The sequence below is a fragment of the Panulirus ornatus genome, chromosome 68 (genome assembly GCF_036320965.1).
Source record: "Panulirus ornatus isolate Po-2019 chromosome 68, ASM3632096v1, whole genome shotgun sequence".
NCBI classification, from domain to species: Eukaryota; Metazoa; Arthropoda; class Malacostraca; order Decapoda; family Palinuridae; genus Panulirus; species Panulirus ornatus.
Window position 1 is genome coordinate 22,639,437 of NC_092291.1, and position 14,936 is coordinate 22,654,372.

The following is a 14,936-nucleotide window of genomic DNA, read 5'->3' on the forward strand; positions in this document are numbered from 1 at the left end:
AGGAGCCCACTTTAGGCAGCGCAGACATATACACGACGCGCACATCCTTCAAGTAACGCCCATACCTTTAAAGGCAGAGTAATGGTACGCCTGAGAACTGGATCTCATAAACAAAGGACTGGTGGAGCTCTGGAGACAGGGTTAGATACAATGTCGACTCCCCAGACCCTCTTGAATATAATCTCTTGCAACTTATATCCCGCTACATAACATTCGTATTGAGACCTTCTTTGCCCTTGTCCATCCTTATGACTATGTTTTCTCTTCGGTTGAATCTTATGAAACATGTAGACTACCGGATCAACTTCTGGAGTTTGTCTAGGTCTCCTGACAAGCTGATGGAAGCCTCACCAGTCCGCACTTCCTTCATAACATTGGCATCAACCGCTATCGTATTCAGGTACGAGTCCAGTCCAGCCTTGGTCAGTCATTTGCCTAAATCAAGAAGAGCAATGATACTAAACACAAGACCTGCGGCACACCACTGGTATTCCAAGCTTGTCTTCAGAAGGTTCCCCTCTGACAGGCGTCTTTGGTTCCATTCCACAAAGTTTGTCTTCCATCCACTGATCTTCCATCCACTGAGATAACGTACCCTTCACTCTTACCATGAGATCCAGTTTCTTTACCAGCTTCTTATGTGGGGACAGAGTCAAACGCTTTCCGGCTGTTCAGACAGGCACAATCCATCCGTCCTCTTCTTCTGTCCAAATTGGAGCTCACTTTCCCATTGGAGTCGGAGACGTTTGTTACGCACGACTTCCTTTCCCAGATTCCGCGTTCTCTCTCGCCTCGGTAGTTTCTGCTTTGCAAGTCGTCATCCCTTTGTTTTATTTTTATTCCAGTTTCTTACAGATAATACTCGTCAGAGAGAATTTTCTGCAGTGCAACACAACTTCTCGGCCTCTCGTCCGCAAGACAAGTATTACAATCGTCTTCCTCCACTCCCTTGGAAGTTTAACTTTCCCAGGCGACACGCTGAGCATCATTCTCTGTCACCTATTAGCCGGAACTGTACAATTATTCAGCATATATGAATTAAAATTCATCAGGACTACGAACCCTCTACAGGTCAAGGCCATTTAACAGTCTTGGTCTTTTCTGAATACATCATTCCTTTCTAAAACCTCCTTCCACTCCACGTTACTAATGCTGGGGCCACAGTGCCTTCCAGTGAGGGAACACCACAACTTGTCACTGAGCTCCTCGCATATCTGTACATCACCCTTGACATCTGATGCTGATTCCCTAATCCTGATTAGCTACTCTTCAACTGCCAATTTAATCATGACGAATACAAGGCAATAATATTTTTGATTATCTCCTGCCTTGTTCCCACAATGCTCTTCTCCATTTTCTTTCTTTCCTCATTTCTTATACTGCTACACTTAACATCGGCTCACCTATAGCTTTCCAATGTCGACATCTAACGCTCATTTGCACAGTGACACACATCACTGAGCCACATCTGCCTCCTTCCTAGCTTTCTGTCTGCATTTGTAGCTGAAGTTATCCATCATAGCCTCATTGCTTCATTGTAGATTTCACACAATCTTCCACAACAATCATCCACGTCACGGCTAAAGAACTCCACTTCCTAATTTGTGTTCCCAAAGAAAGTCTCTGCATAGTTTCCACAGTTACATCTACTCAGAGCCTGGTTGCATCACTGATCTCTTTATTTCCTCGTTTAACTCATCAAACACAAGAGCAACTGTTTACGTGTGTGTGTGTGTGTGTGTGTGTGTGTGTGTGTGTGTGTGTGTGTGTGTGTGTGTAAAGTAACAGCGACAGGGGAACTGAGGACGAATATATCCCATCACTCCTCAAGGCCCACTGTACAGACATGTGCACCATCTGAACCCATCCAACTATCTTAAAAAGGTCATCCCCCTCAAAGAAAAAAAAAATAATAAGCCTACGTACATCTGGAAGTCTTCCACATACAATTACTGCAGCGAAATTAATAATCTTGAGGAAGGTAAGCTCTATCCCTCTTTGATCTCCATGGGCGCCACAAATATTCCAAGTTATATTACCCGACAACTCATCTAATTACCAGTCAGCTTGACGGGGGGGGATTACAAGAACCAAGTCTCTCCTACCAACATGTTTTCCGTCCTTGGCCAGAAATGGTTATTGCACTCTTGTTTCTCTCGTGTCTTATAATCTCTTATTATTCCCACCTCCTCTGCGCTCCTCTGATCGTCTTGAATAAGAATGTCTTGACCTTTGACTCTTTCGTAAAATCTTTCTCCACAATATTAATATGTTACTAGATGAGGATCGGAGTTTATATGACTGCTTTATACAAATTATGAATTACGATAGGTCAAAATTACTAACTGTATTACATTATCGACCACACGCCTTTTTTTTTTCGAGAAATATACGATACACGGGAATTAAAATCATCCTTCGATAATCCCAAAGGCTTGAAATCAATATTTTCCCCCTTCTTTCAGTGTTGTTCGGCCATGAGCAATATCTATGATTCCAAATGGAAAGATAGACATCGTCAAAAGTCGTGCTCCAGTCACAGCGAGTAGTCTGTGTGTCTGTGTCTGTCTCTTCCATGGTTTTCTATCAGACCTTTAAAGACAGCGTCGCGACCCAAGGGCGTTCCACAGTGTCCCCTTAATTACGACCCCTTAACTGGTGGCAGGTGACAGCCTGTGACCTTACCTGGCCTAAAAATCCTCGGAAAAATATGGTCAGTGGTCCATCCCACAAATCTGCGCCTGCAATATTGATCCCTGACACCTACTCACGATGTCAGCGGTAGCAGGTCAAAAGCTGTCACCGTATTTATAGATGACTTGACCCGACCCTTCCCATAAGAAGCGTCGCTCTTACGGACTTAAAAGTCGATTCCACCAGCATGGAGAAAGGTCAGAAGCTTGCGACACTCAGTTTCGACGTTTCTAAATCCCTTTGGGAGTAGTTACCCCACGCACACCCGGATATCACCACAGTCAGTGAGTCAGGCAGTTAATTCACATCTAGACAACACGTGCACCACTCCGGTAGCTAAAGTCTTGGCCGTCCTTGGGGCGTCTCCATCAGTAAGCGTTCCAACATAACTCCTGACGTTTCATCTTCCTGGCAGGTTTTGCTGTGGTGCCTCATCTCCGACGTTCACCTTCGACAGGACTCGCGTCGGACATCGCCTCCGCCCGTCACCAAGAAGCAGCTGTAACAACATGGGACCTACGGCCACGCCTGCGGCACTCCTGCATCCCTAGCGCCTCTTCAGGAGCCTCCTACAACCCAAGCACTTACCCGGAGGTCACCACACACTCCAGGATCCTTCTGCTTCCTTATCACATATATGGGCAGCTGCAACACACTTCAGGAGCCATGATACAGGCCACATCCACCTCCTCCTACAGGAGCTCCACGTTGATTCGGCATCCACGCGCGTGTCCCACGTGCTCTCGCTTAATCTGTTATGACATCCTCACCAGCATCACTGGACCCCAGCCAAGCCTGTCTCGTATTACTCGACCTACCTGACTTTACCTTCCGTCGCCTTCACTGGAAAGCAGGTGAGAAAGCCTGTGACCTCACCTGACCTAAAAATCCTCAGAAAAACGCGTATGGCGAGGTCGCAAGCTGTCACCTTCTACCTCGTAAAGGCGAGGTAATCAATGCGACACCGTGGAATGACCTTGGGTCGCGACAATATCCTCATGAAATAAAGTAGCACTTAGCGAAGGCACAGATAGAAAGGTCTTTTATTATATATATATATATATATATATATATATATATATATATATATATATATATATATATATATATATACATGTGTGTGTGTGTGTGTGTGTGTGTGTGTGTGTGTGTGTGTGTGTGTTGGAAAGGATCGCAATTTTGCGCGTGATCAAGTATATTCCTACAAGTCCACGGGGAAAATGAAACACGATAAGTTCCCAAGTGCACGTTCGTGTAATAATCACATCATCAGGGGAGATACGTCTCTTTGTTGTGTATCAACTGACTTATATTTCTTTCTTGTATCTCTCTTGATGATGTGATTATTACACGAAAGTGCACTTGGGAACTTACCGTGTTTCATTTGCTCCGTGGACTTATAGGAAAATATATATATATATATATATATATATATATATATATATATATATATATATATATATATATATATATATATTACGTAAGCTCTCTGCGAATGCATCGAGGAAAGGTTTGACTCCCTCACTTCCTTAAAATTATCTTCTTTTTTAAGGTACACTGAGAACGGTCAATGTTAAAGGATATATATATAGAATAGCAGTGTCATTAAAGACCTCACTACACAACATTTTTGTTCTCTAACTTTCTCTAATTGTAGTTACACGCGTTTCAAATTGCGTTTTCTTTTTAAAAGATGTCTCATTATACCGAAATGTGGACAACTTAATTATATGCACATGATCAGCGAGTGACGCAGATATTAATCCAAGACCAAGGGAAATAAAATTGAAGCTTATACTGCGATGTAGACCATAATGAAATGATTCATGGATAATCATGATAAATCATGATGTATCTTTTCCTTTTTATCTTTAAAGCAATAACTCGTCAGCCTGTATTTGATATCTACTTTAAGGTGCTTTAGATATTTATCTAACGTTAATTCAATTTCTCGCAAAGCTACACAGATAATGGCATGTGGCGTCGCCCTCCGCCTTACAACGATTTTGCATTAGCAACTTTTACAGCAATTTCATCCACCCTTTGCTTTGCGGGGAGCCTGTGTGACTTCCAGAAGGAGCAGCTGGGCACTACGTGTCATTTTCAAGAAGACGAACACTCATCTCTTAAAGACATTCTGGGAAACCCTACATCTACGCAGGGATCTCCGCGAAGATGATTAATTTGGTATCTGGCTTATATACAGACCCCAGGAGGGGAGCTGGCTGCCAGGCGCGACGGGCGACCAAATATATCTCTTGGGTACTTTCTAGTTGTATCTGGTGTGGTCCCGTGTTGTATCTTGCTTCCCACACACGCTCTAGCACCTTCATGTTCACGGCGATTAGTCTGATGGCTGATCTTACGTACTTACAGTGGATATTCTGCTCGTAACTGTACAGGTGTTGGCGTGCATGTTACTGTCTATGTCATGATCCTTGGAGAATCTAAAGATGTCTTGCCGATGCATCATGGCGACCTCACTGAAGACTTTTGAGGAAACTTGATCAAAAGATAAACCCTCACATATCCACGCAGGAGCGTGATTACACACACACCTTTGTGACAGTCGTACAGTAATTGAAACTTTGGACGGAAAGGATGACTGACTGTGCCATGGCCATCCCTGAGACGAGACGAGGAAAAGGGCAGTCACAACCCACGCTATATTTCCCGAAGGAACTGGCAGTGAGTGGAGGAGACCAACCTCAGAGCTCCTGCCGCAGGTGACGACCAGTCCTGCATAGGAGAAGCTGAGAGGGAAGAAGGATATTTTCTTGAACGATATTTTCACGAAGGTTCACCTGGATGGTTGTGAAAACAGGGGACTGGCGCTATGCGTCAAAGCAACGTATGTTTCCATCTTTCGCATGACTCAAGGGAAAACATAACTTTCAGTGAAATGTTGATACGTAAACCATGGTAAAGTATGTCGGGGATCGATCATCTTTTCAGTGATGAAGCTACCCGCAGTGGCCGAGTACAGTGAGACGTTAATCGATTCATTTCATGTATGGTTGAACCCATTCTGTACCCGGCGGTGGATCGGATTATGAGCTAATACAACGGACCTTAACTAAACCTGGAGTCGTAATGGTAGTTAGTAGATGTGGCTTGGAAATCTTACTTATAATGAAAAGCTTACGTATCGTTACTTCAATAATATCATTTTTCCTTTTTCAGCTATGGTTCGGAGCCGCCAAACTCTCATTACTCTGTACCTGAAAGGAGTTTCAAATAAAGTTCGAGTTTGCGTCTAATGCTTCTTGTAGTCACTGGCAGGATGTGATTTTTCCTGACCGAGTTCCAGTTGGTGGAAAATTTGACATCTCATCCGTCAAGTTACGGAAAGGAGATTCAGATGGAGTTACTCGTCCATTTGGAATCATTTTGAGTGACCAAGTTTTGCTCGTAATGGTCACATTTCACCAGCACAATGTACATCCTTGGCTTAACCATGGATATGTAGTGGCACAACTTGCCAAAATGACCCATTTTATTTACCTGTAATCAGGTAACATCTACTACTTTTTTAAACAGGGTTTCTTTTAGTTTCTGCTTAATGATTCCATCGTAAAACAGTTTTCTCAGATTTTTATTTTCTCTTCGTATAGCCAGAGGCTTCCCACACCCCCTACACCACAGCCCTGTCACCCTTCTCTTGACTTGTACCCACCCTCACCATTCATGCATCTCCAACACTGGCATCATGCACACCATCATCCATCCTCCTCCAACAATGATCTCGAACACTCCTCATTCCACTATCCAACTCTTCCATTCTCTTACGTAAGTATGAATTATTCATTACAATGATACCTTCCCCATCCCCTTATCAATCTTCAGTTTAATCGAGGTAAAAGTTTATAAGTGGACCACGCTTTGCCTGTCTTCTGTATCCCCAAAGTCATATGATCCTGACAGAAACCATCATCCAGTATTGAATTCTATGTATTTCCTCAATCAAACACACCTGTGTGTGTGATGATAGGTGGACCGAATACAACCCTTACATTAGTGGCTGTATTCATGGAGGTATCTAGATATTCCCACCCTACATATTACTCCTCAGTTCCCCACTGTTAGTAAGACAAGACGCGTAGGTATTCTGTCTGTATCTTGCTGCAATGACAGGGCGTGTACACAAGCAAACTTCAGTACGCTTGGGAAATGCTCAGACAGATGTGTGGGTTTGCCCTGAAGCAGCATCGGAAAGCCGGAAATTATCATTGTACGTTGAAGGCAAAACATCTCAGCACACCGAAGCAAAAAGATGCACAAAGGCACGCACAATAAAGCCAGATTTCCCATCTTCCGTCACTGATAACCTCCCCCTCCCCTCCACTCCTTTCCGGCAGAGAGTAATGTAAGATTTGCACACATGTACGACGGCACGAACCTTGCGCAGTCCGGTCGCCAGTCAACGGTAAAACCTCCCGTGGGGCGGCATGAAGGACGACCAGACGCACCGCGTCAGTTGTCCCGCTGCATACCACAGACAGATCCTCCAGCAGGTTTGGGTAAAGGACGATACACACGCACTTACCAACAAGCAGGACGCCAGGCTGTGTATCGTGGGTAAAAACATCCAGCGGATATGTCACCTACCAGGAGTCTGTGGACGATATATTCACTGACGGTTCTCGTCCATCCAGGACAAGATGAAATAATTCCCCATGGAAAGCGTGGCTCCAGGACACTTCTGTGTTTTCTTTCATTCGGGAATACCGTGCTGCTGGAAATGTCAGAAAATGAGATCTTGTTATTTCTGGGCTTGTTTGTTAATACCTATTTGTCTATTCCTTTACGTACGCACGCACACACACACACACACACACACACACACACACACACACACACACACACACGGGTCTGCCTGGTGTAGTGGTTAGCGTTACAGGCAACGAGTCATTAAAGGCTCACTCGCACTCAAGATGAAATGGGTTCAAACTCTGGACGTAACAATCTGCTCACACCCAACCCAGGTGTTCCTCCTCCCCCAGGCATGGTCGATGAGTGACTGCCTGACTTATATATTTGTTACTTGTCTCCATTTTCCTTGGGTTACAGCAGTAGAGAACAAGTCATCTTTGCGAAGGCTGCATTATTGTTAGTTTGACGAAAGGGAACACGGTCTCGTCGAGGAACTTCTAAAGGACTCCATCATTTCCCTGCTTCTGACTGTAGCGCAGCATCAAAGAGTCTAAGCTCGTCTAAATATACATGCATGAGTTTAAATGCAGGTACTCATATGTGCCAAACCTTAAAAGATCTTAAACAATCTTACAAAATAGTCTTCCTCTTACAGTAAAGAATGAAGATCAACTCCAAGCACCCTAGTTTCTCCACACCTAAAAGTGTCTTGCAGTACCTCTTGACAACCAATAGAAACACAGAAGATGTAAGTCGAGAAAGAAAACCCCTCGCATAGTGGTATAGAGCCATATAGCATACCTTGGGTTCTGAACGGTTCCACGAGACATTTAACCTTAATAGTGTAGTATCCACGCCGATGGTAGGCCATACTATCAAGAGAAGCATACCATTTTCGTGATAGTCTACGGACACGAGGAGTATCGCCTTTACTCTTATTGAACCATGATGCGGTCGCGGTTCTCAGTGAAGCAGCATGGAGAGGAAAAGACAATAAAATTCACCCCAGCTCTCAAACTTTGTCAGTCTCTAATGGAGATAAGTTCGACGAGGAGTAAGAATCACGAAGGCACAGGAGGCTTGTTAGTGAATTTCACCCTCATATATATATATATATATATATATATATATATATATATATATATATATATATATATATATATATAATTTTTTTCTCTCTTCTTTTTTCATACTATTCGCCATTTCCGCATTAGCGAGGTAACGTTAAAAACAGAGGATTAAGCCTTTGAGGGAATATCCTCACTTGGCCCCTTTCTCAGTTAATTCTTTTGGAAAATTAAACACGAGAGGGGAGGATTTACAGCCCCCCGCTCCCTCCCCTTTTAGTCTCATTCTACGAAATGCAGAGAATACGTGGGGAGTATTCTTTCTCCCCTATCCTCAGGGATAATATATATATATATATATATATATATATATATATATATATATATATATATATATATATATATATATGTGTGTGTGTGTGTGTGTGTGTGTGTGTGTGTGTGTGTGTGTGTGTATTTTAACTTTCTAAAAGGGGAAACAGAAGCGGTGAAAAGTTTTTATCGAGGATGTAAGGCATGTGTGCGTGTAGGAAGAGAGGAAAGTGATTGGTTCTCAGTGAATGTAGGTTTGCGGCAGGGGTGTGTCATGTCTCTATGGTTGTTTAATTTGTTTATGGATGGGGTTGTTAGGGAGGTGAGTGCAAGAGTCTTGAAAAGAGGGGCAAGTATGCAGTCTGTTGTGGATGAGAGAGCTTGGGAAGTGAGTCAGTTGTTGTTCGCTGATGATATACAGCGCTGGTAGCTGATTCATGTGAGAAACTGCAGAGGCTGGTGACTGAGTTTGGTAAAGTGTGTGAAAGAAGAAAGCTGAGAGTAAATGTGAATAAGAGCAAGGTTATTAGGTACAGTAGGGTTGAGGGACAAGTCAACTGGAGGGTAAGTTTAAATGGAGAAAAACTGGAGGAAGTAAAGTGTTTTAGATATCTGGGGGTGGATTTGGCAGCGGATGGAACCATGAAAGCGGAAGTCAATCATACGATGGGATAGGGGGCTAAAAGTTCTGGGAGCGTTGAAGAATGTGTGGAAGTCGAGAACATTATCTCCGAAAGCAAAAATGGGTATGTTTGAAGGAATAGTGGTTCAAACAATGTTATATGGTTGCGAGGCGTGGGCTATGGATAGAGTTGTGCGAAGGAGGGTGGATGTGCTGGAAATGAGATGTTTGAGGACAATATGTGTTATGAGGTGGTTTGATCGAGTAAGTAATAATAGGGTAAGAGAGATGTGTGGTAATAATGAAAAGAGTGCGTTTGAGAGAGCAGAAGAGGGTGTTTTGAAATGGTTTGGTCACATGGCGAGAATGAGTGAGGAAAGATTGGCCAAGAGGATATATGTCAGAGGTGGCGGGAATGAGGAGAAGTGGGAGACAAAATTGGAGATGGAAAGATGGAGTGAAAAAGATTTTGAGTGATCGGGGCCTGAACATGCAGGAGGGTGAAAGGCGTGCAAGGAATAGAGTGAATTGGAGCGATGTGGTATACCGGGGTCGACGTGCTGTCAATGAATTGAACCAGGGCATGTGAAGCGTCTGGGGTAAACCACGGAAAGTTCTGTGGGGCCTGGATGTGGAAAGAGAGTTGTGGTTTCGGTGCATTATTACATGACAGCTAGAGACTGAGTATGAACGAATGGGGCCTTTGTTGTCTTTTCCTAGCACTACCTCGCGCACATGACGAGGGAGGGGGTTGTTATTTCATGTGTGGAGGGGTGGCGATGGAAATGAATACGGGCAGACAGTATGAATTAGGTACATGTGTATATATATATATATGTCTGTGTGTGTATATATATGTATACGTTGAGATGTATAGGTATGTATATGTGCGTGCGTGGACGTGTATGTATATACATGTGTATGTGGGTGGGTTGGGCCACTCTTTCGTGTTTCCTTGCGCTACCTCGCTAACGCGGGAGACAGCGACAAAGCTAAATAAATAATATATATATATATATATATATATATATATATATATATATATAGAGAGAGAGAGAGAGAGAGAGAGAGAGAGAGAGAGTACCACATGTGCATTAGCCTTTAAAAATAAGTATCTATGGGTAGACGGACATTAAAAAAGATGCCTATTTCTTCAACTGTTCATTCAGGTTTACTTCATTAAGTTCCCACCCAATTAAATTCCCTTTTAGCTAAGATCATACATTTTCCACCACCATAAGTTCATCTTTTTTCCTTCTTTCTGTTCCATCAGAGAAGCTAAGTAACGTCACAGAACTCACAAGAATCCGTGTCCTTCATCAGTGAATAGTTGCCGACCGAGGGTCTCAAATTCTTCATATATATAGAACTATGGGTTCTACCAGTATCTTTTTGCTTCTGTGGTTAATTTCTTTTGGGGGGAAAGGTTCCCGAAAGTTTTATTATCTTACAAATAATCTATGAACTACAGTGGCCCAAAAAGAACGTAGTTTATTATCAATGTGTGTGTGTGGGTGTGTCGGTACAGAGAGGCCCCGCTACCTTCCACTCACAAACACCTTCTGCATTGCTGGATATTCGTGGTTTGCAGCAGAATCCCAAATGGGACACCGTAAACTGTGATACTCGCAAATGAGACTGTCCTTAGGAGAATGAACGTAACCATAACACAGGATAAATCTATCTTGAGAACGCTACGGTCAAGGAAGAGGTTCACTAAATACACTTAGAAAAGAGGTATCTTAAAGTGTCATACAGCTGGCCTTATATCGAAATAAATTCAATTAAAATGGACTTAGTGACGAATGAATATATTCAAATAAGCTGCAACCCCCAAAAAACAGAGGTTAGTAAGCAAGGGAGACCATGCCATTTATCAAACATGTAAAGTACGAAAGTTAATGTTATTTTACGGGTAAGTAAATAGTCCATAAAAGAACGTCCAACGATCCATCCCGCCCTTAGTAGAAGCCGAGGAACCCATTAGGAGGATGTATGCGTGTGAATGACACACGAAGGCAAGGATGCACGTGTCCGTGTGTGCGTATGTCCGTGTGTGTGTGTGTGTGTGTGTGTGTGTGTGGATAAGGGACATAACTACGTGTACACACGACAGTACTGCCCTTCTGTCAACAGCTGGAATCATGGTCACCAAAACATCATCAACAGCAACAAAAATAATTGGTTCTATAACAAGAAATGTTGTGGAGAATTCAACAACTCATCCTTTGAAGGATGGGGGTAGGAAACTGCTACATTGTAAGACGTCGTCTGTGAATATGTTGCTTGTGTGTTGCCAAGACGATCATATGTCCCACAAGCAACGGCCTCTTGTGTTGCTAATGTGTTGCCACGACGATTATACGTCCCACAAGCAACGGCCTTTTGTGTTGCTAGTGTGTTGCCAAGACGATTGGTTATACGTCCCACAACCAACGCCTCTGGTGTTGCTAGTGTGTTACTAAGAGGATTATACGTCCCACAAACAACGCCTCTTGTGCTACTAGTGTGTTGCCACGCCGATTATACGTCCCACAAGCAACATTTCTTGTGTTACTAGTGTGTTGCCAAGACGATTATACGTCCCACAAGCAACGGCCTCTTGTGTTGCTCGTGTGTTATCACGACGATTATATACGTCCCACAAGCCACGGCCTCTGGTGTTGCAGCTGTGCCCGCTGAGGTGGAACAAGCAGCAATGTCGGTCCCACGACGTGAGAGAGTCACTTACCAGAGGTATACGAGGATCGTGTGCGGCAAATGGAGTTGGATGCGTGCAAGTTTCGGAGGTGTCGGTAATGGCTGTGTGTGTGTGTGTGTGTGTGTGTGTGTGTGTGTGTGTGTGTGTGTGCGTGTGTGTGTGGCGATGTCAGAGGTGAGGACGTCGATCTTGAGCGACCTGGAGTGTGGGGCGTCCTTCCCTCACTCTCCCCCTCAGGGAGCTTCGTTATGGCTTAGAGGGGTGACCTCTGGTGCTGGCGGTGGTCACAACTGTCGCTCATCTCTTCCCAAAATAGAATCGTTTTCTCGCAATATGGTTCGTTTCTTGTTGTATTTCAAGCCATACGAACACACTTGAAATACGGTCTGTTCACCTTAAGGCTAATCCGACGGCATAATCCCAGAGCATGATGACAGAGCCTTTGAGTAGGATGACATGGCCTTTTAACCTGACCCTTGAGGGTCAGGTTGGTAATCAAGGGTCAAAATTATACTCAGGAGTTGTACTTTAGGACTGATGAATCATGCAGTCTTGCTATAGGGCCGTACCGCTTTACTCAAGGGTCGTACTCTCATGCACAGGGAGTTAAGGAGGTTTTATATATATATATATTTCATAACAGCGCACGCGACACACGGCACAACACAGGAGATCACATAGCGCAACACAGCATGGCAATATACAGCGCAGAGAAGGCTGTTGTAAAACGAAGAAAAAACTCCCATACACATAAAGCAACACGAAAAAACACAGACCACATCCTCAAACGAAGCTAAAAACCGCACAATACCCACAAGCATGAAAACAATGAAATACATAACGCAACACGAAGATAATTCGCATTCATCACTACACAACCTAGAAGTAAGTCGTATTCATCATTACACAACAAAGGAAATTCGTATTCATCATCACACAACACGAAAATAATTCCCATTCATTATTACACAAGAAATATACATCCATCTTCACACAACGAAATTTTGCATTCATTGTTACGTAACACAAACCATAACAAGGGAAACCGTCGTTAAACACGACAGTATAGAAAACGACACACACACACACACACACACACACACACACAGAATGCCCAGCAAAACGAAAGAAAAACATACAACTTTTTAAATGAAGCAAGACACACAACGAAGGACGCAATAAGGCAGATAGCAACAAATCAGAATACAACGCGACTCAACCACACAACACAGTATTTCTTCACCAAAAGTGACAAAGGCGACACACTGCACAGCACACAGCAGAGCACCTAACACGTTGCAGAACGGCAACATAAAGCCAAGTTAAACAATATACAACACAACACACAATGAAGCGTAGTGCGCAGGACGCAAAACACAATAGAATATACAGAGGTGTAAACACAGCGTTAACACAGTATTCTTCATTACCTATAAAACATAGTAAACAACATAGTATTACTAGCCTACAGTTCATAAGAGAACATAGCTCATCAGTTAACATGGCTCATCAGTTAACATATCATACAACATCCAACCTGTCACATGTACCAAGCATCACTACGCACAACAATACTGACGTGAGGTGGGCGGTAACAACTGTTTCTGCCAGCGAGTGGTCCTACCAACGACAGATACGTCAATATGCGGATACAACCAGCAACTGATACAGCTAGCGACCGAACCTACCAGCGAAGTCAGCCACATATACAAAGGTAAACAAAGTTTCTAATTTGGAACCACAGGCTCAAGACTTGTCACCCGGTTGGTTGGTTGCCCCCACTTCCTTTCAACGAAGGACGTCTATAGTGTCTTAGGACGTGGATGAGGGAGTGAAAGTGAACTTGAGTATTATGGACTTATATACTTTCGCAGCTGAACGGCACCGTAGACATGTTCCGTTTAAAACAGGTTTTGATATTTGAGGTAAAGGAAACTGAAGGGCAAAGTGAATTACTGAGGTATAAACTATGATATAATTGCTTCACTATATTCTATAACATGTACATTCCAATGTAATGTAACTTATTCATTAGGATCATACAAACATACATCCTTATGTCATAAATCAAACAAAATCGTATGGTAAGTCAAAGTTACGTACGTATACATTATGTATTAGAGTTCCGTACGTATACATTATGTATTAGAGTTACGTACGTATACATGATGTATCAAGCTTTACGTAAGTATACATGATGTATCAGAGTTACGTACGTATACATGATGTATCAAAGTACGTGTACATGATGTATCAAAGTGCGTGCACATGATGTATCAGAGTTACGTACGTATACATGATGTATCAGAGTTACGTACGTATACATGATGTATCAGAGTTACGTACGTATACATTATGTATCAGAGTTACGTACGTATACATGATGTATCAGAGTTACGTACGTATACATGATGTATCTGAGTTTTAATAATGGTGAGTGGATGTGGAAAATCCCCCTCAGAGCTCATGGTGTGCGTCAAAACAGCTCCCCATTACGTCAGAATACAAGGGCCACTTGTGGGTGCTACAGTCATCATGGGAAATCAACAAACAGTTTAGGTACAGCTGCTGCAGTCGTCATGGGAAATCACCAAGCAGTTTAGGCACAGCTGCTAAAATCAACCGTGAAACTGTAACACTGACAATTTATAAGCATCGTGTGGGCCCACAGTAACTCATGAAAGCAACTGCATCACTGGACAGTCTACATACATCAAGGGAACTGTATTATGAAGCACTGTAGATATAGATTCACTGTCGAGAGGGATACAACCCAGAAACAGTTGATGTACATCCACTACAACCAACAGTGTAGCAACAAACAGTGTAGATACACCCACAACAGCCGAGAGTATACAAACAAACAACTTAGAGACGCTGTTGTCAC

At 43.1% G+C, this 14,936-nt stretch overlaps 1 protein-coding gene across 2 annotated transcripts in view; it reads right to left on the minus strand.

Annotated features, from left to right (window-relative positions):
* LOC139747472 (thrombospondin type-1 domain-containing protein 7B-like) overlaps positions 1-14,936 on the minus strand; it is a 752,245-nt gene that overhangs the window by 676,366 nt on the left and 60,943 nt on the right. The window contains exon 2 of one of the 2 annotated variants that reach the window (XM_071659834.1): positions 7,303-7,429. The exons of the other annotated variant lie outside the window; for it this stretch is intronic. Within the exon in view, the coding sequence (XP_071515935.1) occupies positions 7,303-7,412 (110 nt within the window). The 5' untranslated portion in view covers positions 7,413-7,429. The remainder of the gene's footprint in view (positions 1-7,302; positions 7,430-14,936) is intronic. 2 annotated transcript variants of the gene reach the window in all.